Source organism: Vanacampus margaritifer, chromosome 1 (assembly GCF_051991255.1).
Source record: "Vanacampus margaritifer isolate UIUO_Vmar chromosome 1, RoL_Vmar_1.0, whole genome shotgun sequence".
Taxonomy (NCBI): Eukaryota; Metazoa; Chordata; class Actinopteri; order Syngnathiformes; family Syngnathidae; genus Vanacampus; species Vanacampus margaritifer.
Genome location: NC_135432.1, coordinates 12,181,990 through 12,209,224, shown reverse-complemented (window position 1 = coordinate 12,209,224; position 27,235 = coordinate 12,181,990). Strand labels below are relative to the sequence as shown.

General features: G+C 39.0%; 1 protein-coding gene across 2 annotated transcripts in view; it reads left to right on the top strand.

Moving 5' to 3' along the window:
- LOC144056253 (low-density lipoprotein receptor-related protein 1-like) overlaps positions 1-27,235 on the top strand; it is a 117,221-nt gene that overhangs the window by 55,899 nt on the left and 34,087 nt on the right. For both annotated transcript variants that reach the window (XM_077572857.1, XM_077572848.1), the window contains exons 9-40: positions 3,949-4,138; positions 4,221-4,364; positions 4,450-4,686; positions 5,901-6,081; positions 6,320-6,542; positions 6,620-6,809; positions 6,893-7,015; positions 10,399-10,539; positions 11,321-11,446; positions 13,080-13,196; positions 13,383-13,463; positions 13,563-13,730; positions 16,004-16,186; positions 16,889-17,086; positions 17,300-17,545; positions 17,641-17,838; positions 19,518-19,722; positions 19,820-19,984; positions 20,832-21,076; positions 21,339-21,470; positions 21,748-21,975; positions 22,079-22,253; positions 23,067-23,161; positions 23,270-23,419; positions 23,494-23,634; positions 24,382-24,510; positions 24,622-24,753; positions 24,867-25,001; positions 25,465-25,594; positions 25,716-25,842; positions 26,748-26,899; positions 27,056-27,180. In XM_077572857.1, the coding sequence (XP_077428983.1) occupies positions 3,949-4,138; positions 4,221-4,364; positions 4,450-4,686; positions 5,901-6,081; positions 6,320-6,542; positions 6,620-6,809; positions 6,893-7,015; positions 10,399-10,539; positions 11,321-11,446; positions 13,080-13,196; positions 13,383-13,463; positions 13,563-13,730; positions 16,004-16,186; positions 16,889-17,086; positions 17,300-17,545; positions 17,641-17,838; positions 19,518-19,722; positions 19,820-19,984; positions 20,832-21,076; positions 21,339-21,470; positions 21,748-21,975; positions 22,079-22,253; positions 23,067-23,161; positions 23,270-23,419; positions 23,494-23,634; positions 24,382-24,510; positions 24,622-24,753; positions 24,867-25,001; positions 25,465-25,594; positions 25,716-25,842; positions 26,748-26,899; positions 27,056-27,180 (5,212 nt within the window). The remainder of the gene's footprint in view (positions 1-3,948; positions 4,139-4,220; positions 4,365-4,449; positions 4,687-5,900; positions 6,082-6,319; positions 6,543-6,619; positions 6,810-6,892; positions 7,016-10,398; positions 10,540-11,320; positions 11,447-13,079; positions 13,197-13,382; positions 13,464-13,562; positions 13,731-16,003; positions 16,187-16,888; positions 17,087-17,299; positions 17,546-17,640; positions 17,839-19,517; positions 19,723-19,819; positions 19,985-20,831; positions 21,077-21,338; positions 21,471-21,747; positions 21,976-22,078; positions 22,254-23,066; positions 23,162-23,269; positions 23,420-23,493; positions 23,635-24,381; positions 24,511-24,621; positions 24,754-24,866; positions 25,002-25,464; positions 25,595-25,715; positions 25,843-26,747; positions 26,900-27,055; positions 27,181-27,235) is intronic.

Here is a 27,235-nt window from a genome sequence, read left to right as displayed (position 1 = left end):
GTAAAATTACCGAATGAACAATACTGAGCTCTCCAGAAAAAAAAAGAAAGAAAGAAAATAATGATAATGGTTATTGATGCCCCGTTTAAAATCCTTTATAATTTACTTTATTATCTCAGTCACTGGCCATGGACATCAATAGTGCTATGACGTCTATAGTCGTCAACTGGAGTCTAACTGATCGCTGCCATTGACGTCTATCAGCGTGAAGTACGTGTTCCCATGGTAGGAATGGAGGACGTCCTCGCCAAGCTTGTCCGTAACGAAGACGTTTTTTAAAAACTGTAATGACGGACAGAGCCTTGCAGATGGCAGCGTTACGACACTTTATTTATTTTTATTTTATTTATTTTTTTAAGAGTTGAGGATGAAATTATGAGGGCTAGAAATGCCAACACGTTTAAAGTCTTGGAAGTTTATGCACATCAGATTTGACCATAGTCACTTTCCTTTCTTTGGTCCTTCCTCGGGTCTCCTGACGGCCTCACGACTCTGGCTGGAAGTGTTCGGTTTAGGTGAACGGTATGGGATTTTTTAATAGGTTTTAGGTGAACTAATGAATACACACACACACACATACAAAATAAAAAAATAATAATAATAAAAAAAAAAGAGAGAGCAATGATGATGACATGTCAAATCGGTAAAATTACCGAATGAACAATACTGAGCTCTCCAGGAAAAAAAAAAAAAGTAGTGGTCTACATGTTTGCGCGCATGTATTTGAAGATGAAAAAATTCCATTGAGGAGCTCGGCGAGAGAAGCAAGAAATGTTTAAAGGGAAATGAAACTATTGCTCATTGAGGCGTCGACTAAAAGACGATGTGGCGTCATTGACACGTGACATAAAAAGAAGCGTCTGCTTGGCTCAATTATGACCACAAATATCCATGACAATGTTTCAAGTGGGATCAAATTCAACTCAAAAATTAACATTTGGTACTCTTCACAACTTTGCAGACACGGCGACGCCCCCACCCCCCGTGGGCCCCGTCCGTCCCCGAGTGGCTCATAAATATGGAAAAAGCATTGATGTGTTGCTAATGAATGACGTTCAAAACATTTTTATTTTGTTGATGTGGCCAAAATGCATTTGACAAAATGATAGCCTAAATGTTAGTAACAGGTGCTTGCTTTGACATTGTTAACTAACTGAAAACTTAATTATTATTATATTTCCTGTTGAGGCATTAGTAACTCTCTATAACTCAAATGTGCCATATTTTATATTTATGAACGATCCTGAGTGTTTTATTTATATATTTTCTTTAATTAAGATATTGCATTTATTGTTCTACAGTTTGCGATATTCTTGAGAATGAAACAATACAAACAACAACAATTATAACGTCCTTTGGTCTCTTGAGGTCTCCCTGATTTGTTGGAATTTGGATGTTTCAGGGGTTGGTGAAGTACTCTGGTTGGTGGCCTGGTGGGTGGTGGGTGGTCGGTGCTTGATTTCACTTTCCTTTCTTTTCTTTGATCCTTCCTCTGGTCTCCTGACGGCCTCACGGCTCTGGCTGGGTTCTGAAGTGTTCGGTTTAGGTGAACGGTATGGGATTTTTTTAATAGGTTTTAGCTGAACTAATGAGTACACACTCGCATGCACGCGCACATACACCTACACATACTCACCCACATACAAAATAAAAATTAATAAAAAAAACAAAAAACAATGATAACGTTCATCATGATAGTTTCTTGGAAAGTACATAAAAAAAAAGAAGACTTATTGATTTTTTTCAAAAATTGAGTTATTGATTTTTTTTTTTTCAGGAAAGCTCAGTATTGTTCATTCGATTTGACATCATCATTGCTCTCCTTTTTTTATTTTTTTATTTAAAAAAAAAAAGAAAAATTATTTTATATATGTATATATATAGAAAAGAGTGTTATTGATTGACACATGCCCGTCAGATATGGAATGGAAATAGCTGCAGCTGATGAGATGATAAGAACGATTAACTTCTTAAATGTTAAGTTCCCAACAGTCAAGTCAGAGCAATTTTGCACCATTATTTTTGAGTAAGTCAATCTGTCTTGCGGAATTGTGCTTCAAATAAAGCATTTTTTTGATGACCAGATTGTTAGTTAATCATTTACCAGTCAATACTGACTAAAAAGACTGCAAGTGATTTTTTTTTTTTTTTTAAGAGTGAACCTAAAACTGCTGTGTTGAATGCAATCCAGTTGAAAATTTGGGTGCAACCTAACTGTTTAGTCACGAGCCCTGAATGTCTGTCTGTCGCACTCACTCCATTTACTGATGAATTAAAAGTAAAACCCTCATTTAATTGCACCAAATGCCCGTTTGTATCCTCATAATACAGTATTTCAACTCATCACGTTTTCAGACCTGTGGTTCTGGTTTTGTCTCTACTCTACTAATGTGAGAAGTCCTTTTTATTGCTTTGATTGATACAACTTAAGAATGTGATTTTCTTGGCTAATGCCTCTCTAAACATATTAGTCTGGCTCTAGTGACGCTCATCTCAAACCCGTAGTCGTGTAATGGTCTTAATGAAATCAGGACTGAAGTGGAGGGAGAGAGGAAAGGAGGCAGTGTGTGTTGTGCGCGCCTTTGTCTTTGCTACATTGTGGGGCCCATACAGGCGTGATTTTCCTGGTTTAACTACCGTTTTAGGGACCGACTTGAAATTGTGGGGTTTGAATCGGGTTATGGTTGAGGTTAGGGTAAGGAATGAGGGGTAGGCAATCATTTTGGATGGTTGGGGGAAGGGGCTAGGAAATGCATCATGTCAATGAGATGTCCCCATGATGACACAAAGATGTGTGTGTGTGTGTTATTAAGAGAGGCCGGAACTTTTGGAGAACTTTTCAATTTACCTTGGTAAAATTCAGTTTGCGCGTTTTTCCACCAACAAAAATTTCCGATGTAATTAAATTCCCCAGGTGGCATCCGAGTACTAGCAGCAGGGTCTTGCTGAAACAAGCTGGAACTTTGAGCGGACGGGCTTATGGAGGACCAAAACTGCCCAAATTAAAAATAAATGATGAAATAAATAAATACATGACTAAAAGTCAAAATAAAAACGGATACCAAAAATTATTTTCAAAAATTAAATAAATATAAATGGAAATAAAATAACAACAATATATATATATGCATAAATAAATAAATACAAGTAAAAAAAATAATAAAAAATAAAAACGAGATTCAAAAAAAAATAATATAAAAATAAATGTCCAAATAAATACACAAATAAATATATTAATAGAATTAAATATCAATTAATAAATAGCATTTCATCCTTGCAGAACGTCTGCAGCATGAAAAAAATAAATGTAAGAGCAGAGTCTTTTTATTGATTGATTGATATTTAATTCTATTTGTATATTTATTTTTGACATTTGTTTTTATGTTTATTTTTTGAATCTCGTTTTTTGTTTTTGTATAGATTTTTACTTTTATCTATGGATATATATATATATATATATATTATAATATTTATTTTTGGGGATTAAATTTTTGAATTATATTTTTTAATATCTGTTTTTATTTTCACTTTTAGTCATTTATTTATTTTGTCAATTATTTATTTACAATTTTGGCAATTTTGGTCCTCCATATGCACTGACCAAGGTATATTTACATCGGCTGGGCTCATCAAACTCATACGTCATCCAACTCGTTTGAATTAATTACCGAGAACTCTAAAGACGCCGTGGAAACACAAATGATAAATTCCCTGCGGAACTTTTACAACCAAGAACTTCCTTTACCCACAACTCAAAGATCCCGGGCTTGACAGATCTGCATAGAAACAAACTCTTGCCAGAGGGAAGACGTCCGCTAAAACCAAAAAGTTCAAATGAATCCCCAGATTTCGTTGAAATAAATACAAATTGGTGGCCCTGTTTTTGCACATCAAATTTGTGTGATTCTTGTTTCCTTTCATGAAGTGCTTTCTATCACCGCCTTTCAGATTGAGCACCTGTACGGGCTGACTGTCTTTGAGAACTACCTGTACGCCACCAACTCCGACGAAGGCAACCTTAACCCCAAGACAAGCGTGATCCGAGTGAACCGCTTCAACAGTTCCGACTTCCAGGTGGTGACGCGGGTTGACCGTGGCGCTGCGCTGCACGTATACCATCAGAGACGCCAACCTCGAGGTATCCAGTCTATAATCCACTTTTTTTTTTTTCAATGTTATATCTACAGTACGTTATGTATATAACTGTACTGTTTGGGCAGTGCGTAGCCATGCATGTGCCTTGGATCCGTTTGGAAAAGCTGGAGGTTGTTCCGACATCTGTTTACTGGGCAACAGTCACAAGACGCGCACCTGCCGCTGCCGTTTTGGCTTCAGCCTGGGCAATGATGGCAAGTCTTGCAAAAGTGAGTAAAAAAATCTCCACTTGAGGTGCATCCCTTCTGGCTGTTTCCATTTCGCTAACGGTGGCACATTTTCTTTCTTCTCTAGAACCAGACCACGAGTTGTTCTTGGTATATGGTAAGGGTCGCCCTGGAATCATCAGGGGCATGGATATGAATGCAAAAGTACCGGATGAGTACATGATCCCCATCGAGAACCTCATGAACCCTCGAGCTTTGGATTTTCACGCCGCCAGTGAATTCATCTACTTTGCCGATGCTACCAGCTACATTATTGGTCGGCAGAAGATAGACGGGTCAGAGAGAGACACCATACTGAAAGACGGTAAGAATTTTAATCAATCAATCAATTTAATGATAATGCATATATTTATGGAGACTGGGGTCAAGTTGTATTTTGCAATTTTGAAAATGTGCAGAATTTCACAAAGTTCCTTCATGTTAAAGGTTAGATAGTAGGGGTGTGCAAAAAACAACCACGATTCTTATTTAGTACGATTCAGAATCGATTTTGAATGTCTCAAAATCGATTTTATTTAAATTATTTTATACTGTCTTCCCTTTGTTTGTGTGTGCCTTTATTGGGAGCGCTATTCATGTTGTACTCGATTTGGCCACTTAGGGGCAGTGTGTTTTCACGCGGTCTGATACACTGTTAAGTTGTACCCACATTAGAGAGTAGAAGGAAAAAGTCACGATCAAGTTATTCCAATAAAAGTTTGTTTTTTTTGCAGTGTGGAGCCGTTCTTTTGAGTGCTAAAAGTGCCACGAGTAGCGCGCTAATTAGCATTAGCGAGTCAGACTGGAGTAGATCATTACGATTCTTTGCACATCTATAAATTTGAGCAAAAATCACTGTCAATCATATCATTTTGAATCGAAAGTCGATTCTGAATCGAATCCCAGACCCAGAAATCTGAATCGAATTGAATCGTGAGACAGTCAAAGATTCCCACCCCTATTAGATAGCTCTTAATATGAAAAGAAAAATGCACTGAGCTGTCACCATTGTCTTACAAATGCAAGTATGCCATCTTGTGGCAGAAAAATGACTTCAACACAAATCCATATCACACTCATTTTTTTTACAGTACAGTACATATTTTTAATTTTAATTCAATTTTATGAGTTATGAAATTACTGTATCAATGACCAAAAGATGCAGCTAATATTTCTATTAGTTTAACACCCCCCCTCCACCACACACACTTTTAAGTTAACAAGAGTATGAAAACTTAGAAAACAATATTTTACTCTACATTTTATTGTATATTTAGAACAGATAAAAATGTACTATTGAAGTTGTGCGATTAATTACGATTAAAAATTGTGATCACCTGACACCTTTACTTTAAATATTACTGTATAAGTTCATGAAAAGAGGCTGTAGCGATCATAGCCACACTATACACCAATTCTCAATCAATACAGGAACTATTTAATAATCCTACCATCACCTGTTTGCTGCAGGAACGCTTTAGAATGATGTTTTTTTTTTTAAATTTGAGTTAACAAAGCTATTTTCTCTCCATATCTCAGGTATCCACACAGTGGAGGGGCTGGCAGTAGACTGGATGGGAGGTAACCTCTACTGGACAGATGACGGGCCGAAGAAAACCATCAGCGTTGCCAGACTGGAAAAGGCTTCTCAGACTCGCAAGACGCTGATCGAGGGCAAGATGAGCCACCCTCGTGCCATTGTGGTGGATCCCCTACATGGGTGAGCCACTTGTTTGGGAAAAACTCTGTCAAATGAATTCTGAGATTTCTTTCTAACTGTATTCGACTGCACATTTTAGAAGATAATTGCTTGAAATGAAACAAAAAAAATGCGATGATTGTATAGTTTGTTCCTGCAATCACATGGCTCACATCGATTTTTCTTCAAAGAGCACCGATATGACGGACTGCCAGCTTTATCTGGCTTTTGACTGAAATGATCTCCCACCATCTTCCAGGTGGATGTACTGGACCGACTGGGAGGAGGATCCCACCGAGAGCAATCGAGGCAAGATCAAGAAAGCTTGGATGGACGGATCCAATCATCAAGTTTTCCTGACCAGCAAGACGGTGCTGTGGCCTAACGGCTTGAGTCTGGACATTCCGCAGGGTATTTTATACTGGGTCGACGCTTATTACGACCGCATCGAGATGGTTTACCTCAACACGACTGAACGGAAGGTTGGTTTTCTTTTTTCCTCAATTTTATCCATGGTATGACGATGTGAGCGATCCACCTGTGGTTCCTCGTTAAACAGGTGGTGTACGAGGGCCAGGAGCTGAATCACGCCTTTGGTTTGTGTCACTATAAACAATTCCTCTTTTGGAATGAATATCGTGGAGGAAGCATCTACAAACTGGACCAAGTCACAAAGACAGTCACGCTACTCCGGAATGAGAGGCCGCCTATCTTTGAAATCCGGGTGTATGACGCGCACCAGCAGCAAGGTTACCGCAACATTCAGGACTCGGTATTCATTTCACACCGACTGATGGTACTCATGGCCAATTTCTGTCCTTTTCTTGTAAAGGCACCAATTTATGCAGAGCTATGAACGGGGGATGCAGCAGTCTGTGCCTTGCCATCCCGAATGGCAGGTCGTGTGGCTGTGCTGACGATCAAATCCTGGATGGGGATAACATCACCTGCAAAGGTGAGACGGCACAGAGGGCTAGTGGTTACCGTTGTGGTCTCACTTCAATGGGGTTCCGGGTTCAATACCAATTACTTGCATGTCAGCTTTTCTGTGATTTTTAGGGGTGTCAGGCACTTACATTTTTTTAATCGTAATTAATCGCGTGACTTCAATAATTAATCAACAATTAATCGCACATTTTATATCTGTTCTAAAAAAAAATTAAAAATTCCCAAGTTTTCATACTCTTGTTAATTTGTGGACTGATTTTGGAACTGACCTGAAAAGATGTCAGTCACTTGCTGAATTAAAAAAAAAAATGTTTAAAAGCAAAGTAAAAAAAAAAAAACTTACATCAGCTAGTGGTTATCGTTGTGGTCTCACTTCAATGGGGTTCCGGGTTCAATACCAATTACTTGCATGTCAGCTTTTCTGTGATTTTTAGGGGTGTCAGGCACTTACATTTTTTTAATCGTAATTAATCGCGCGACTTCAATAATTAATCAACAATTAATCGCACATTTTATATCTGTTCTAAAAAAAAAAAAAAATTCCCAAGTTTTCATACTCTTGTTAATTTGTGGACTGATTTTGGAACTGACCTGAAAAGATGTCAGTCACTTGCTGAATTAAAAAAAAATGTTAAAAGCAAAGTAAAAAAATAAAAATAAAAAATACTTACATCAGCTAGTGGTTACCGTTGTGGTCTCACTTCAATGGGGTTCCGGGTTCAATACCAATTACTTGCATGTCAGCTTTTCTGTGATTTTTAGGGGTGTCAGGCACCTACATTTTTTTAATCGTAATTAATCGCGCGACTTCAATAATTAATCAACAATTAATCGCACATTTTATATCTGTTCTAAAAAAAAAAAAAATTCCCAAGTTTTCATACTCTTGTTAATTTGTGGACTGATTTTGGAACTGACCTGAAAAGATGTCAGTCACTTGCTGAATTAAAAAAAAAATGTTTAAAAGCAAAGTAAAAAAAATAAAATAAAAAAATACTTACATCAGCTAGTGGTTACCGTTGTGGTCTCACTTCAATGGGGTTCCGGGTTCAATATCAATTACTTGCATGTCAGCTTTTCTGTGATTTTTAGGGGTGTCAGGCACTTACATTTTTTTAATCGTAATTAATCGCGTGACTTCAATAATTAATCAACAATTAATCGCACATTTTATATCTGTTCTAAAAAAAATAATAATAATTCCCAAGTTTTCATACTCTTGTTAATTTGTGGACTGATTTTGGAACTGACCTGAAAAGATGTCAGTCACTTGCTGAATTTTTATTTTAATTTTTTTAAAGCAAAGTAAATAAAATAAAAAAAACTTACATCAGATATGAGCTGTTAAAATTGTATACATGCTGTAATTTCTTTGGATTTATCGGTATGAGTGTAATGAAAATTGTATATGTGAGTATGAGGATATGATTTATAAATGTATTATGGTATATGCCTATGAATTTCATGCACATATGTCGCTGGCAAATGTGCGTATGTTGTATATATGATTAGGTTTATACATTTCCTTTTGTTTAAATACATTAACCTTATCATTTTATTAACATAAAACGAATAAGGGGTAGGACTAGATACGTTTTTCACTTCCTCCTACCCCTTTTGAACATATAAACTCTTTTCTTTCTTCCTATTCTTGTTTTCTTTTTGACGTCAACTTACATTTTAGACTTGAAATGTCTTTTCTTTGTGTTTATATGTTCAATAAAACCATAAACCAAACATAAAAGTGGAAAAAATGTTAACTAATAGAAATATGGCTGCATCTTTTGGTCATTGATACATTCATTTCATAATTTATAATTTACTTAAAATTAAAAAGATGTAATGTATTTTAAAGATGAGTGTGAATTTGATTTGTGCTGAGGTCATTTTTCTGCCACTATACGGCATAATTGCATTTGTAAGACATGAATGCATTTTTCTTTTCATATTAAGAGCTATCTAATCTTTAACATGAACGTGTCTGCTGTGTTGCCACTGGAATTCCTCCAAATAAGGGCCGGGCAATAATTTTAAAAATTTGTGGCGTTAAAGGAACTTTAAATTCACGCAAAATGAATGCACTAATTCTGACACCCCTAGTAACTTAAGTTAGAAATTGCAGCAAAGATAGACTACAAAACTAAACTGTTGACAATCTGTAGGATTGTGACAACTGCATGTATGAAATTGAACAAAGAAAAACTGTGCAAGTTGATTAACTCATTCACTGCCATTGACGCCTATAAACGTCAAAAATCCATTTGAACTATTTCTATGTTTCCACTTTTGTTAACAAGAGTATGAAAACCTAGACATTTTTTTTATAATCTTTTTTTGTTGTTTAAAAAATTTAAATTAAAAAATTAGGGTCATTTTCAATTGTAATTAATCACATGACTTCAATAGTTAACTCACGATTAATCACAAATTTTATATCTGTTCTAAATGTACTATAATTTTTTTTCTAGGTTTTCATACTCTTGTTAACAAAAGTGGAAAAACGTTTTAAACTAATATGAATAGTTCAAATGAATTTTTGACATCTATAGCCGTCAATGCCAGTGAATGAGTTAATTGTTGTCAGTGCCTACATTCTTTTAGTAATTCAATAATCTAGATTTTCAACAAAAGTGGAAAAAATGTTTAACTAATAGAAATAGTTCAAATGAATTTTTGACGTTTATAGCCATCAACGGCAGTGAATGAATAAAAAAAATTAAATAAAATTTTATTAAAAAATCGGGGCGTCGGGCGATTGAAGTTTTTAATCGTAATTAATTGCATGACTTCACTAGTTAACTCGCGATTAATCACAAATTTTATGTAGAATAGTTCAAATGAATTTTTGACGTCTATAGCCGTCAATGGCAGTGAATGAGTTAAGGCCCACCTATTCATAACATAAGTGCAAAATATACATTTTAAAAACCCTGCTTTGGGTCGGGTTTTCAAAATAAGAGATTTTTTAAGCAAGAGAAGTTTACAATAAATCTTTTTTCTTATTTATTTTTGACTCGCTGTGCAACATCTCCCTTTTTATACGCCAAATCATCCGAGAGAGGCTCATGCTCTCAACACAGGTTGAGTTCTATAGAATTGGAACGGTTTGTTGGCATTTTCAAGCTCAACGTGGACTTTTAATGGAAAATGAATCACTCGGCAGGGGTGGAGTCTGTTAAAGCGTTCTAGACTTCGCTTTCCACCCACAAACGATACACTACACAATATAGTTTTACAGTATAACTGCCAGATCTGTGGGAGGGGATCTTCAAATGTTATTGCATCTTTAAAATGAACAAAACCCGACCTATCCGCCAGTAGGCCGTTGTGAGGAACTCTGGTCTCAATGGCCCATCTGTTTCTGCTCCTACCCCTGATCCCGTCCTGCAGCCAACCCCTCCTACGTGCCCCCGCCGCAGTGCCAGCCCGGGGAGTTTGCCTGCAAGAACAACCGCTGCATCCAAGAGCGCTGGAAGTGTGACGGGGACAACGATTGTCTGGACAACAGTGACGAGGCCTCCGAGCTTTGCCGTAAGTGTTCCGTGCCTCCGTCGCGGTTGCTCGGCAACGCAGAAATAAACACACTGTTGTTGCTAATGCAAAGCCAGCGAGCGCTAGCTGGCGCTTCCAAAATTGTTTCCTTCAAGCAGCTTGATGTGGATAGAATGTCATTGGCAACTTTTCATCTCATTAGGAAGCATGTATCTGCCTTGCACGTTTTTGTCAAATTTCACAATAAAATGTCATATCGGAAACTGCCTTATGACCAAATTTAGTCTGTTTCTTCAATACTATTGGTCAAACATTACAAATTACTGACCATGCAAAGTTAATGCATTTTTCGGTTGGTTTTGCTTCAAAATTCTCCCTGACTCCAGCAATTTTTCTTTTTCACACAAAAATATTTATCAATATACATGACTCACAAATTGAGCTGTCCAGTTAAATATCTGGATGAACCTAAGATGCACTACAATCTTTACAGGTGAATTTTTTTGATGTCAAAAAAAAAATTAAATCATTTTTTTGTTTCTTTTCTATATTTTTTACACAACTTGCTAAAGCTCAACATATACATTCACATATTTTGCCATTTAGCTTCTTGATAGAGAACAAGTTGTGCAAAAAGTCATGACATTGGACATGTCATTCAAAAAATTTCAAAAGGTCAAATTGACCTGTAACGGTTCATTTTAGTTTCATCCTGAAATTTCAGATCCTTAACTTTTCATGAGTAGTAAATCTGGAAACAAAACCAATCAACTCATTCCCGTCTGGTTGTACTCATTGTGCTCCTGATGTCTCCCACAAGACCAGCACACCTGTCCGGCAGACCGATTTAAATGCGAGAATAACCGCTGCATCCCTCTGCGCTGGCTTTGTGACGGCGACAACGACTGCGGCAATGATGAGGACGAATCAAACACCACATGTTCTGGTATGCTTCAAGTCTGTACCACCTTTCATTTGTATTCTCTGTCAACGGCTGTTTAAGTCAAAGTTTATTTTGGAAAAATGAGGGACTATATTAATATAGAAAAATGTCAATACACAATATTTCATGACTAATTTCCACTTTAGTCCCTTGACTAGTGGATGGACCCTGAATAAATAAAAGCAATGCTACATAAGCAAAGAGAATCACAACAAGTTGGCTGAATTAACCCTGGAGAACCCACGGGGTCAAATTTGGCCCGTATAAATTCTGCTACTCAAATAACAAAGACCTTTTTATTTTTATTTTTATTTTTACAAATTTAACTTCAAAAGTCCAGAGTGCCACTTCTGACCCCTGCGTGGGGCCATCTAGTGGATGAATATTGCACTTACATGAGCCAGAGTGGCGGTGACAAGATGGCTAAAATGCAACAAATAAAACAAAAAAATTGTATTGTTCAATCTAGATGTGTATTTGATTGATTATTTTCTTAAATTCTAAATAGTTTACTGACAGTTTTTGTTATTGTGATTTTTCGAAATGATACCCCTAAATCCCAAAGGGTCAAATTTCGCCCTAATCCTAAATTAGGGAATAAATTGAAAAAAACATTGAAAAAACATATATTTTGGTGTTCAGTGAATTTATAGCAGTCATTTAATGTATAATTCATAATTATCCAAAGAAGAAAAGGGTTCTTGGGTTCTCCAGGGTTAAAGTGCATTGTGTTATGTCATCAGATAAGGTAGACAGCAGTTTATGTGAGGTTATGGTCAAAAATTTGATTATCCACTAAATGTAAATAGTACTTTAGGTGTTTCAACAATGAGCTAAGTGTTGAGAGATCAGTTACAATACATTCTATGAATGATGTTGTTGGCTGTATTGCGGGAGTTTTGAACCAGGGGTGTGAAAAACATGGATTAGCCAGCTTTTAAATGTAATGTATTAGGCCAGGCCAGTGCTTTTCATACTTTTGGGGTAACAAGGGCTTACAATGGAAAAATTTATACCAAGCTCCAACTCATAAGCCTAAAACCGACTAAACATAACGACCACATATATTCTTAAGTGCCAAAGGAATTAAAAACGTGCCCATTTCTGAGAAAAAAAATGTTTCAATAACAAATCTGAAGTTTTTAGAGGGAAAAAAAGTTAGAATGTTATGAGAATAGCTGTATTTTTTTTCCAAGGAAAAAAAGAAAGAAAGACGCGTCTACGTGGCGGCCATGTTGGGGAGGTTGATGCTCCCATCTAATGCAATGCATGGATCTTGAAATGAAGTCCTAACTTCATTTTTTCATGAGGTTTACTCCCCCCCCCCCCCCCCCACGCCAATTCGCCAAAGACTGAGACCTCCTAGCAAGCTCAAGCATTGACAGCCGAAAATGTTAGCAAGAGAAAACATACGTGCACATTATTCATAAGAAGTGAAAAAACTGCTTTGCGGTCATAAGCTTCAGCTTGCGCACTTCCACTTGTCTGGGGGCCTCAGTTTGAGAAACACAGAATTAGTGTATATCTGGGTTTTTTTTTTTACCAGGAGCATTTTTGTGTTTCGCTTCATTTCTCATGCCCTGCGTGCACGTTGCGACACACGCTGAAACATGTTTGACACTTTGTCACCTGGCAGCACGCACATGCCCTCCAAATCAGTACCCTTGCGCCAGCGGTCGTTGCATCCCCATCTCCTGGACATGTGACCTAGATGACGACTGCGGAGACCGCTCAGACGAACCCGACTCATGTGGTGCGTTATTTTACCGCCTCACAACGTTGTCATGTTGAATAACTCAGAGACGAGTCACTCATTTATTTTTATTTTTATTTTTTCTGGAGAAATTACCGAATGAACAATACTGAGCTCTCCAGGAAAAAAAAAAAAAAAAACGAGTCATTCGTTTCTAACCCGCCCCTCTTCTTACCTTGTCTCCAGCCTATCCCACATGTTTCCCTCTCACCCAGTTCACCTGCGCTAATGGCCGCTGCATCAACATCAACTGGCGTTGTGATAATGGTAAGCAATAACACATCTCACAACTCCTTTTTTTATTTATTTGAAGATAACCCATTTTTATAATGGATACTCATGTTTTGTGTGTGTTCTTCTGCACAGACAACGACTGTGGGGATAACAGCGATGAAGCCGGCTGCAGTCATTCCTGCTCCAGTGTGCAGTTTAAATGCAACAGTGGTCGCTGTATCCCGGAATATTGGACTTGCGATGGCGATAATGACTGCGGAGACTACAGTGATGAGACGCATGCCAACTGCACCAATCAAGGTGAACAACATTATTATATGCTGGTTGTTTTCACATCATGTTTCCAAATGTTTCCTGTTTGAATCGTTTTAGAAGAATATTTAGTGAATGTTACCATGAAGTGAGCGGCCTCACAGGCAAAGCAGAAAATAACTTTTTTTAAAGTGAGTGTTTCGCTGTCATGCTTGTTGGAGATGATGGCCAAAAGTCCTGTGGATGACTCAGCTGGAGTGTTATTTTGGTAGCATGCTCTTCCTGTTATTTAAAAAAAAAACAGTTGACATTGAGGTTGAGGTTTTTGTGAACGTTTGTGTGACAGAGTGTTTAAAGACTGCTTGTCATTTATAAAAGATTCATCCTGACGGCCTCACGGCTCTGGCTGGGTTCTGAAGTGTTCGGTTTAGGTGAACGGTATGGGATTTTTCAATAGGTTTTAGGTGAACTAATGAATACACACTCACACGCACGCACGCACAAAAAAATAAAAAATAATAAATAAATAATAAAAGATTAATTCAATAAACGGGAAACTTTTGCTTGCACTTGACAAATAATAAATCACATTTAAAGATATGTTCTATGTGACTACACTCGTCTAAACATGACATTCGGATTAATTATTGTGTTTGTGGAATACAGCCAAAGTTTTTAATCCATTTGCTGTTGTGTAAAGGCTAGGGCTCAGATAACAACCAATCAGGGCTCACCTGTTTTCTGGGTTTGGTCATGTGACATACGCAAGTTGAGCTCTTTGGCACTGTGAAGTAATTTAAAACAACCTTGTTGGGTCAAATTGACTCAATTTTGTTTTGTATCAAAACAACAAAACAATCCATTGTTGGGTTAAATTGACCCAAGTCGTGGGTCGATCCATTTTTTTAAATTTTTTTTTTTTACCAAAATTGGGTTATTTTTGACCCAGCAATTTTAAGTGTGCAAGATGGACAAAAATTAGTGTTTTTTTGCTTAATTCATATTTCATGAATATAATATTCATCACAATGCTGTGTTTGGACTATGAGGGCCGCATAAAGCTTATTGTAAAAAAAAAAAAAATAATAATAAAAAATGTAGACTTGTCTTCCTATTTAAAATGTGTGTCATACAATGGTGAGTGTTTTGACTGTGGAACAAGCTCTCTGGTCAAAATGACAATTTGTTGTTTGCTTTGTTATAAAACCGACCAAATCAAAGTTCACCCAACGCCACAGAATGGATTGCGATCCAACTTGGTGCAGTTTGTGTGTTTCTGTGTGCGCCTGGAAGGCTGTCACATTCAAGAGATTCATCTTCCTTCACGCCACATTTCCCCTCTAATTGGCCTCGAGTTTCGCTTTATCGTTTTCGGCAAAACCTCTTAGTAGTGTCTGTTAAGGATGTGGTTATGTTCTGAGGTTAGCTAATAATTAGACTGTTTTGTGGTGCGCAAATGACACAGATGTTTAACATTTTCAAATCTCCATTGGCCGTTTTTGGAAGATCGGGTCTCTCTGGTTAACCACCGTGACAGCATTATAGAAGAGCGCACACCGCTGTGCACTGTGTGTGTGTTCTGCTGTTTAATGTGCTGCTTGATCCATGCAGAATCCCAGCCAAGTGCTGTCAAATCCCAGCATGCAGTAAACAAGGCTCAGCATGACCTGTTGGCTTAATGAGCAATCTGCGCGCTGTATGTTTGCAGCCCCGCCCCCTGATGTCATTACCAGAAATGAAAAAGCAATACCAGCCCCCCCCCCAGTCTACTTTACTGATCTGCTCTTCTGAGAGGCCCAAGGTGGCCTGCTATGCTGTGATATGTGCCAAATGCTGACCTTTGTATGAGGGGCAGGCATTGTGTCGCCACCTCAGAAGTGCCCTTTGTCCTCTTGTGACATCATTCACAGAACTGTGTACTTTTGTTGTTTGACTTGGCACGGCGTCGGGTCGTTGGCCGCATCGTATCAACACAATAATTAATGGCTGTCCTCTGTCCTTGCCAAGTGCATCCGCTCTGTGGGTCTGTCCTGTAACGTCTTCTTCAGTGTTGACACAAAAACGAAAACACTGCCAGATATGAACTTAACAAACAAATAAATAATTACTAGAAAGTGATGGATGGAGCTGCTTCACTCGTTATGATTGCAAAATCTGATTGCCACAATGTGATCATAGAAATACAAACATAGCAGCCCCCATTTTTTTTATTTTATTGCTGTAAATAGTTCAACTTTGATGTTTGTTAGGCAGACTTGCGTTTTGACACTTTGGCTAATTTAAGTCACCCCCTCCCCCACCCCTCCCACTCGTCTGCGCAGCTACTCGTCCCCCAGGTGGCTGCCATGTGGATGAGTTCCAGTGTCGCATGGACGGCTTGTGCATCCCCATGCGGTGGCGCTGCGACGGTGACACAGACTGCATGGACTTAAGTGATGAGAACAACTGCGAGGGTGTCACTCACATGTGCGACCCAACTGTCAAGTTCAGTTGCAGGGATTCAGGTGAGGAAGCTCTGAACTTGTTTTACACTTGAATTTTTTGGGGGATGATGTTCATCTTGATAGCAATAAAGCTTGTTCATATCATGCCAATCCAAAGGCATTACCTTCCTTAAAGCAAATCTAAAGGAGTTTTTAGTATGGAAAATTTGGGAGAGTACCGCGAGAGCAAAATGATGATGGAATTGGAAGTGTTAGTGGAAGAGTTACAGAGAATGAATTCATCACTCCCATCACTGCAAACCTGAAAAACTGCTCTAGGAGAGGCTAGTAAAAATGATAACCGTGCGCTGAAATGTCACAATTAATGCAGAGTTCAACCGAGCTTTCTCATATGACTCCTTCTTGTGACTGGCTCCATTTAGCCTGCACCTCACTGATTTAAACCTACCATTCATCTTAGGTTTGATAAATAACATAGTGCGGGTCAAATTAATCTATTTGTCTCTTTTTTTTTTTCTGGAGAGCTGGGTACTGTTCATTCTGTAATTTTACCGATTTGACATGTCATCATCATTGCTCTTTTTTATTTTTATTTTTTTTATTTAAAAAAAAATCTATTTGTCTCTATTCCTCCCAGAACGTGGAAAATGAACTGTGTAGCAATTTTTTGTCACCATTTTTGTGCAAATCAGGCCAGATAGATTTGCAACGGAGATTAGTTGTAGACGGAGGCTGAAGGTTGCCATTTTGTGATCTCGTCAGCTCGCTGTATCAGCAAGGCCTGGGTGTGCGACGGCGATAGTGACTGCGAGGACAACTCGGATGAGGTCAACTGTGACGCGCTGGTGTGCAAGTTGTCTCACCACGTGTGCGCCACCAACGACTCCATCTGTCTTCCTGCCGAGAAGCTGTGCGACGGCACTGACGATTGTCCAGATGGCTCTGATGAAAAGCTTTGTGGTATGTCACCTTTGCACATATGAAGGGACACATGAGTAGTCAGTACTTAATTATTTTAGAGTGGGGAATTGAATAACTTTTGCTCAGAAAACAAATGAAAGCTATCTGCTGGTCACCGCTTCATTTCAAAGTATTGAAGTATACACAGACGATCAGTTTCTTTCACTCATCTTCGATAAAAACACTGCATTAAAAACCACGTTTGTCGTGCAGACTTGTGTTCGCTGGACAACGGCGGCTGTAGTCACAACTGTAGCATCATTCCGGGCGAAGGCTTCATGTGTTCCTGTCCGTTGGGCATGGAGCTCGGAGCAGACAACAAAACCTGCCAGATTCAGAGCTTCTGTGCCAAACACCTCAAATGTAGCCAAAAATGCGAGCAGGAAAAATCGAGTGTCAAGTGCTCCTGTTATGAGGGCTGGGAACTGGAGTCTGACATGGAGAGCTGCAAAAGCACCGGTGAGGACAAATAGTCTCAACTAAGGCTGAAACTAATAATAACAATTGTTAAAACACTATTATTTGGCTCTCTTGTACACTTTCATTTTCATTAGATCCCTTCAAGCCTTTCATCATATTTTCCAACCGTCATGAGATCAGAAAGATTGAGCTTCACAAGGGGGAGTTCAGTGTCCTGGTACCAGGCCTTAGGAACACAATTGCTTTGGACTTTCACCTGAGCCAAAACACATTATACTGGACGGATGTCGTAGAGGACAAGATCTACCGTGGGAAACTGTCGGACAACGGAGGTGAGTTGGCAACAAAAGTCAATACAAAATGTTTACATTAGGATTCTTGCATTGCAGTATTTTTTACGAAAGGCCAAAAAGGGCCACTCTAAAAAAAGAATGACACTCCGAGAATGAATTTTGTAAGATTACAATCATAACTGTGCTTGGTTTTGTTGTAGACCTTGTTAGGTTTCACAAACCATGACATGCTTTGGCACATCAACACCAACTCTAGACTTCAATGAAAAAAAGAAACTACAGAGTCTGAAAAAATAGCCTGTTTTGTTGGGTTGAGGGAAAAAAAACACGTGAGCGGGAGCATTACACGTGTACAAATAAAGAGGGAAATTTGTTTGACACGTTTTTATGCCGGATGTCCTTCTTGTTGCAACCCACCCATTTTTTTATTTTTATATATAGTTTTCCGCTCATCCGGGCTTAGTGGCTTGGCTGTGCCTGGTCATCTGCCTGAAGTGTAGAAGCCTTTACCACATTGCAGTCCAATTTCAATATATACTGTGTAGTAAATAAACACCAGGGCAGAAAACAGTATCTTTGTTTATCCACGTTTCCATCGTGAGAAATGATCAATGGATCATATGTTATGATTTAATTGGTTTCCCATTTGGACAAAATCGATTGTGATCAAAGCATAGCATAGCATAGCATAGCATAGCACAGCACAGCACAACACAGCACAACAGAACATATAACAACACAACTAATAATGGAGATGATGAATCCTTGCGGTTTTTGTTTTATTCTCCTACCAAGTAAACAACAATGAAAACCTTTATGGAGGAAAAATGCTTGACTGGGTATTTTAACCTCCCCCCCCCCTCCCAAAAAAAAGAAAAAGACAAATCAGAATACAGTGTCAGCAGAGGTGGTCTGTGACCCAGAACTAATCTCCTAAGTCATGACTGGCCTTTCCTCCTCTAGAAGTCCAGGTTTCCTTGCCAATCAAGGTTGCGTTCCCAGCACAGCACTCGGGGGGCACACGGAAGGCTTTGTCTCTTCCCATTTGTCTCAGCGCTGTCTGTGCGTGACTGCAGCCTGCAGCACTGATCTAGCGTAGGAGGCACAACTCCCAACTCTTCCAGTTCCCAGTCGGCTCCAATAGCGTTGTATCGCCACTTCTCCCCAAGCTATTTAATATTTTTTTACAGTACTGCTGCCAGATGAACATACAAACACGTCGAAGATCGCCAACAACTGCAGTATTCCTTTGAGCAAACCCGGTGGAGTTGTAATTGCAGTGCCACTTGAAGGGCCTGTGAAGAACTCGCCTAATCGCCCTCAGCCAGAGATGATTATACATTCTGGCTTCGCACTTAGTTTGCATGAGAGCCAGTTGTTTCTGGGAAATAATAAAAGAGGGCAGTCTGGCATTGAAGGCTGGTTTTCTTAAAAGTTTGGCTGTGTGGTGGGGAAGATATTGTGTTGGGCAAAGCCGCGCTGACAAACACCGCAGCAGTGCGTGCCGTTCTTCGCTGATGGATTCCATAAGCGTTAGGAATTCTAAACAAGTCATCGTGTGATCTGCTTCGAAATGAAACATAAAATATGTTCTCTCATCTGGAATCAAGGTCATACTCTTTGTGTAAATGAGAATCAGTACAGGCATCAAAATTTATGGTACAAAAAGGAAATGAGCCGGTGATTAAATAAAAATTTTCTCATTGTGTGCTGTGTAGCTCTGACTACTTTTGAAGTAGTTATCCAGTATGGGCTGGCAACTCCCGAAGGCCTAGCGGTAGACTGGATTGCAGAAAACATCTACTGGGTGGAGAGCAACTTGGACCAGATTGAGGTGGCCAAACTGAATGGGACCATGCGAACAACGCTGCTGGCCGGGGAGGTCGAGCACCCCCGAGCTATCGCCCTGGACCCACGTGACGGGTAAAGACGGCTATATTGGGCTGAAGATTCATCCCCATTGCTGTATTTCACCATATAGGTGACAGTCCATACTCACGTGTATCTTGTGTGTTGTCAGTATTCTATTTTGGACAGACTGGGATGCCAGCCTGCCCAGGATCGAGGCAGCGTCTATGAGCGGCGAGGGCAGACGCACCATCCACAAGGAGACTGGCAGCGGCGGCTGGCCCAATGGACTCACTGTTGATTATATGGAGAGACGCATTGTCTGGATCGATGCCAGGTATTGTTGACCTCTTTTACTCATACAGGTCATATCACACACTCACAGATACAAATACCATCGTAAATAAGGGTAGAAATCTTGGGACACACGTCTTAGTCAATATCTTAATCAGAGGTTCAGTTCCCAGACCTCCTAAATGCCACCTGAATATCAAAGGGGCGATTGCAGGGCTAAAACTGCTAGCAAGATTTGAATGTAGCCTCACTTTTCTAATCCTTCTCCCCCTCTTGAGTCTGTGACCAAAGTGAGTAATCGTGATAGTTGCAGAGAACACATAGCCAGCTTCAATAAAATAGCAGTGCTTGCAATGTAAAGCTAGCATTAGCACTCTAAACAACAGCATTAGCCATAGCTTTTTCATTACTAGCATGACTCGTCATAATGGAGTGTTCCTGTATTTTCAGGTGTCCGAATGTTTTTGTCCATAATGCCAATTAATCCACATTTGTTTTCTTCCTCTTGTAGATCAGACGCTATCTACTCTGCCATGTATTAAAGCTCTAAAGCTAGCATTAGTACTCTAAATAGCATTAGCCATAGCTGTTACATTGCTAGCATGACTCGTCATAATGTAGTGTTCCTGTATTTCCAGGTGTCCAAATACTTTTGTCCATAATGCTAATTAATCCACATTTGTTTTCTTCCTCTTATAGATCAGACGCTATCTACTCTGCCATGTATTAAAGCTCTAAAGCTAGCATTAGCACTCTAAACAACAACATTAACCATAGCTTTTTCATTACTAGCATGACTCGTCATAATGGAGTGTTCCTGGATTTTCAGGTGTCCAAATGCTTTTGTCCATAATGCCAATTAATCCACATTTGTTTTCTTCCTCTTATAGATCAGACGCTATCTACTCTGCCATGTATGACGGCTCTGGGCTCATTGAGGTGTTGCGGGGTCACGAGTACTTGTCCCACCCATTTGCTGTCACCATGTATGGAGGTGAAGTTTACTGGACTGACTGGAGGACCAACACTCTGGCCAAAGCCAACAAATGGACAGGGCACAACGTCACTGTGGTCCAACGTACCAACACACAACCTTTTGACTTGCAGGTCTATCACCCGTCGAGGCAACCCCAGGGTAGGTTGTTCACTCACTCATTTATTTTTTTGCTCCCTTTGTGCAAATCTATTGGCAGTGTAACATATTGAACAAAAAAGGATGCAATGATTCAGATACCAGTATTCGTATCACTGCTGACACTATAAATCTGAATTTGCGGGAAATGTGGCATATCAAGAATTAAGTGACAATGTGAGGAATTATCACTTCGGTAGGATTGTTGATTGACAGTTTTAACAAATTTTCCTTGACATGTGATACAATTATTTTTTTTTCACAGCTCCGAACCCATGTGCCACCACTGACGGCACAGGCCCTTGCTCCCACCTTTGTCTCATCAACTTTAACCAAACGTTTTCCTGTGCCTGTCCTCATCTCATGAAGCTGCAAGCTGACAAACGCACCTGTGTTGGTAAATTCAACTTCATTTGATACGCGCATTTCTGAAATAACCAATTTGCTTTACCTAAAGTGATTTATTATTGTTAATGAATGATATTTATCTATGTGGAGAACTTGACCATGTTAATGATTTCGCACAATAATTATCAACAATGACTTGCAACATGTCTTAGTTGTACTGTCATTGTCTCCAAACAGCATTCCTGGTGTTCTTAGTCATTTCAAACTTTGCAATATCCATCCAAATGTAATCTAGTAGTCATTGTGTGTTCATATTTGTGTTGCAGAGTCCCGCAAGTTCCTTCTGTATGCTCGTCAGATCGAGATCCGGGGCGTGGACATCGACAACCCCTACTACAATTACATCATCTCCTTCACCGTGCCCGACATCGACAATGTGACAGCGGTGGACTACGATGCGGTGGAGCATCGAATCTACTGGTCGGATGTCCGAACGCAGACCATTAAAAGAGCGTTCATCAATGGCACTGGCGTGGAAACTGTTGTCTCTGCTGGTAAGACATCTAACGGGAATGTCTACAATTGCAGGTTGATTACATTTCCAATGTCTCTTTGTGTGGTAGCTCTAACATTTTGTGTGATTGTGACATTCATTAGACCTTCCGAATGCTCATGGGCTAGCAGTCGACTGGGTGTCCAGGAACCTTTTCTGGACCAGCTACGATGCCAATAAGAAGCAGATCAATGTGGCCAGACTGGATGGTTCTTTTAAGAATGCTGTCATCCAGGGTTTAGACAAGCCCCATTGTCTGGTGCTGCATCCTCAATTAGGGTGGGTCTTGTTTTTGTTGCTGTTGTACTAGTTCACCTCGTTTGTGTCTAAGTTTGAAAAGTTTTTGAAGTTCACAACATGAGCAAATCTAAGAGAACACATCGTTTGGATAGCATACAAGTCAAGTCTAGCTAGCTCTTAACTCATTCACTGCCATTGACGGTTATAGACGTCAAATATTCATTTGAACTATTTCTATTAGTTTAACATTTTTTTCCACTTTTGTTAACAAGAGTATGAAAACCTAGAATTTTTTGGGGCACATTTAGAACAGATATAAAATTTGTGATTAATTGCGAGTTAACTCATGAAGTCATGCAATTAATTACGATTAAAAAATGTAATTGCCTGGCGCTCCTAATTTTTTAATAATCTTTTATTTTCTTTTTTTTAATGGCGATTAAATTTTTTAATTGTAATTAATCGCATGACTTCAATAGTTAACTCACAATTAATCATAAATTGTATATCTGTTCTACATGTACAATCAAAAAATTCTAGGTTTTCATACTCTTGTTAACAAAAGTGGAAAAAATGTTAAACTAATAGAAATAGTTAAAATACATTTTCGACATCAATAGCCGTCAATGGCAGTGAATGAGTTAAAGAACATGCAACATATAACCTGATTTTGATCATTATTCAATGTATGAGCACTACTTGACTCAATAAAACGAGGAATCTATTTCGAGTGTTTCTCTTTTGCCAAGTTCAAAACAGTCATTGCATATAATTGGCAGTAAAAAAAATTTTTTTTTTTTTATATTTCTTTATATACTCAAGTTGTATCAATTTTTCCGCTCCTGCCCACAGAAAGTTGTACTGGACTGATGGCGACAACATAAGCATGTCCAACATGGATGGCACAAACCGCACTACACTATTCATCGACCAGAAAGGACCAGTTGGTGAGGAGCTGTATAACATAAAACCTGCATTTCACCCTAAAATAAATGAATGGATTCAGCATATCAGATATGCGAGTACATTAGTGTCTAATTAATATTTCCACCCAGGCCTATCAATCGACTACGACAAAGAGCAGCTGTACTGGATCAGCTCTGCAAACGGCACCATTAATCGCTGTCAGCTGGACGGATCTAAACTGGAAATCCTGGATGGGGCTAAAGGCAAACTTAACAAGGCCACCGCATTGGCTATAATGGGTAAGATCATAGTTCGAAAAGCCTTTGTCGCCTTTTTCACCTCATAACAAGATCAATGATCTCCCTCTCGGTAGGAGACAAGCTGTGGTGGGCAGACCAGGCGACTGATCAGATTGGAACATGCGACAAGAAGGACGGAGGCAACTGGAAGGTTTTAAGGAATAACACGTCTCCTATGATGCATATGACCATCTACGATGAAGACGTACAGAAAGGTAAGCCAGCCTTCCGTGTCACATCGTGGCTTGTCATTATAAACTACAATTGTACCAAACCCAGGAGATTACAGCTTTAATACGCATTCACGAGATTCTAGAAGTCACACACACTTTACAACTCGCATGAAGGCATGTTTATTTCACAATTAGGGCCAAAAAGTTCAATCTTGGTTTCATCAGAATGTAGTGCATTTTTCGAAATGTATTTGGGAGCTGTCAAGTGTGTTTTTGCAAAATGTGGCCTGGCTTGGAGGATTTTTGTAAAATAAGGCATCCATTTTGCCACCCTACCTCACTGGCCAAACATATGAGATTTTTGTGATACACTTAGTTGCGCTCACGAGACATGAACTTGCGCATGTGATGTCAAAAATATAACATTGTAAGATACATACTTTTGTGACACTCATTTCATTTCTGGTGATCATTGTTAATGCAGAATGTTTGGTGTCAATTAAATGTCAGAAAATGTATTAAATTAAGTTATGCTCATTGAGTGTACAATAAATCCCAGCTTCTTCATGGATCAGCGCTTTTCAAGAATTCACACATTCTCATTTTTTCTTTTCCTCATCTATAAATAGGAGGGAAATCAATTGCTCGTGTTTTTTCGCTATTTGTGGCCGGGCTCGGTCCCTATCCACTGCAAATTGTTTTTTTTGGCGGGGTGGGGGGCATATTTTACGCGTTGGAAAATTAATGTAATATAATTTGCTCCTCTGTCATCTTTTTTTCCCCCTTCAGCAAGTGTCAATCTGTGTAGTAACAACAATGGAGACTGTTCCCAGTTGTGTCTGCCCACATCGCCAACCAGCAGGGCCTGCATGTGCACTGCCGGTTACAGCCTCAAGACGGGACAGCAGTCGTGTGAAGGTAACACAAGCTGCCTTTCATCGCAAGGGCTTTTTAGTAGGGGGGGAGTATGTTGCCAAATCTAAATAAACTCTCTCTCTTTCTTTCTTTCTTTCTTTTCTTTCTGAACAGGCATGGGCTCTTTCCTACTTTATTCGGTCCATGAGGGAATCCGAGGAATTCCACTTGACCCGGCCGACAAATCTGACGCCTTGGTGCCAGTGTCGGGCACCTCCCTGGCTGTCGGCATCGACTTCCACGCTGGTGAGCGGCACTAGTGAGACGCACCGTTAATCAAGATGGCCTCACTGTAATGATACTAGCTCTGCCACTCTCCCGATGAAGCATCAATAGGTAGCATACTGGTCTTTTTTCAGAGAACGACACCATCTACTGGGTAGACATGGGCCTGAGCACCATCAGCAGGGCCAAGAGAGATCAAACGTGGAGAGAAGACGTGGTCACCAATGGCATCGGCAGAGTGGAGGGCATTACTGTTGACTGGATTGCAGGTCTGCTTGTGTACATTTTGCACCATTTTACATGCAGCGGACAATGTTGTCATCGGCAGCTGACTAACTGAAAAAGAACAGGCAACAATTTATTTTTTATTTTTTATTTTTATTTTTTTATTTTTTTTTATTTATTTTTTTTTATTTTTTATAATTTTTTCCTGGAGAGTTCAGTATTGTTCATTCGGTAATTTTACCGATTTGACATGTCATCATCATTGCTCTCTTTTTTTTCTTTTTTTTTGTATGTGTGTGTGTGCGTGCGTGCGAGTGTGTGTGTATTCATTAGTTCAACAATTTATTTTATCCAAAAAATAAATAACGGGAAACTTGGATTTTGAAGAAACATTTTGAAATCCACATTGAAACATCTATGTTTTGTTGTAATCAAATGTCTTAATAACAAAGCATGTGTTTTTTATATTTTGATAAAATAATCTATACGGACAAATTGCTCTTATAGGAAACATTTACTGGACCGACCAGGGCTTTGACGTAATTGAGGTGGCCAGGCTGAACGGTTCTTTCCGCTATGTGGTCGTTTCCCAGGGCCTGGATAAGCCCAGGGCCATCACTGTCCACCCAGTGAAAGGGTAAGGCTTGCTTGCCAACTGCTTACTTTTGTGTTGCTTCAAGCAAATTGCTCCAAATGTGTGACTCTTTTAGATACAGTGAAGCAAGAATATCAAGGATCTTCTGTTCTGTTTTGTTAAGGTATCTGTTCTGGACAGAATGGGGTCAGTACCCTCGTATAGAGCGCTCTCGACTGGATGGCTCTGAGAGGTTGGTCCTGGTCAACGTAAGCATCAGTTGGCCCAATGGAATCTCCATTGACTACACGGTAGGGAGGTTTTTGACTCATTTCTCCCATTAGTCTTTTTTTTTTTTTTCCAGGAGAGCTCAGTATTGTTCATTCGATTTGACATCATCATTGCTCTCCTTTTTTAAATAAATAAATAAATTTAAAAAAAATAAGTTTTTTTTTCTTTCTCTTTTTTTTTTTTAAATATATATACATATATATACATATAAACTCACATATATATACTTTTTTTTTGTATGTGGGTGAGCATGTGCATGTGCGTGCGTGCGTGCGTGTGCGTGCGTGCGTGCGTGTGTGTATTCATCAGTTCACCTAAAGCCCATTAAAAAAAAAATCCCATACTAATAATATAATATAATAATAGATTGCCAAATGTAGAAACATCAATGTAAGTTATCACGATGTAGTGGCTCTCGCTAACAGACAGAATTAAGTAACCAGAATTAGGTTAAAAAATTCTATATACGTAGACCATGTTTCTATAAATTTTGATATTTGGTTTTTATTTGAGGCAGATATTTTTTCCATTAAAATGTGATTTCTGAGGAGGTTAGACCATTGGTCGATATTCAGAGTTTGTTTATTTTTCCAGTTAACAAGAATTGTTTTTTTAGCGATAGTAAGGGCTACAAGTGTAGATTGAAATTGTTTATGTGGTAAGTCAGTTGTTGTTAGGTCACCTAGCAAACACAAGTTTGGAGATAAAGGTATCCTACAGTCCAAAATAGCGGAAAGTTTTTCTAAGACTTTAGTCCAGAAATACATAACCGGAGTACATAACCATAAAGCATGAACATAAGTGTCTGTGGTGTTTTGTAAACATTGGAGACAAATGTCGGAGTCTGAGAGTCCCATTAGTCATTAAAGACGTGTCTTATTTGTTTATCTTGACACAAGCTGTTGTATGGGGTCTACATGTGTAGGAGGGGCTGTTGTATTGGTGCGATGCCAGGACAGACAAGATTGAGCGCATCAACCTGGAGACTGGGGAGAATAGAGAATTGGTGCTGGCCAACAACAACATGGATATGTTTGCAGTTTCTGTTTTTGAGGGATACATCTACTGGAGTGACAGGTCAGACTATAAAATTGATTACAGAAGTCAGAACTGGTTACTGATTATAAATATTCGTCTGTATTGTAATAATGACTTCAACTACTTTGTCAGTCCAGCATGCTTGATTTTTTTTTTTTTTAATGTTAATTGAGAGTATCATTGGATTTTGCACAGGACTCATGCGAATGGCTCAATTAAAAGAGGCAGTAAAGACAACGCCACAGATGCAGTCCAACTCAGGACTGGGATTGGTGTACAACTAAAAGACATTAAAGTTTTTAACAGGGCCAGGCAGCAAGGTAAGAAAACTTTATTTTCATTACATAACATTCGCTTCCCATAAATAGTAAGACA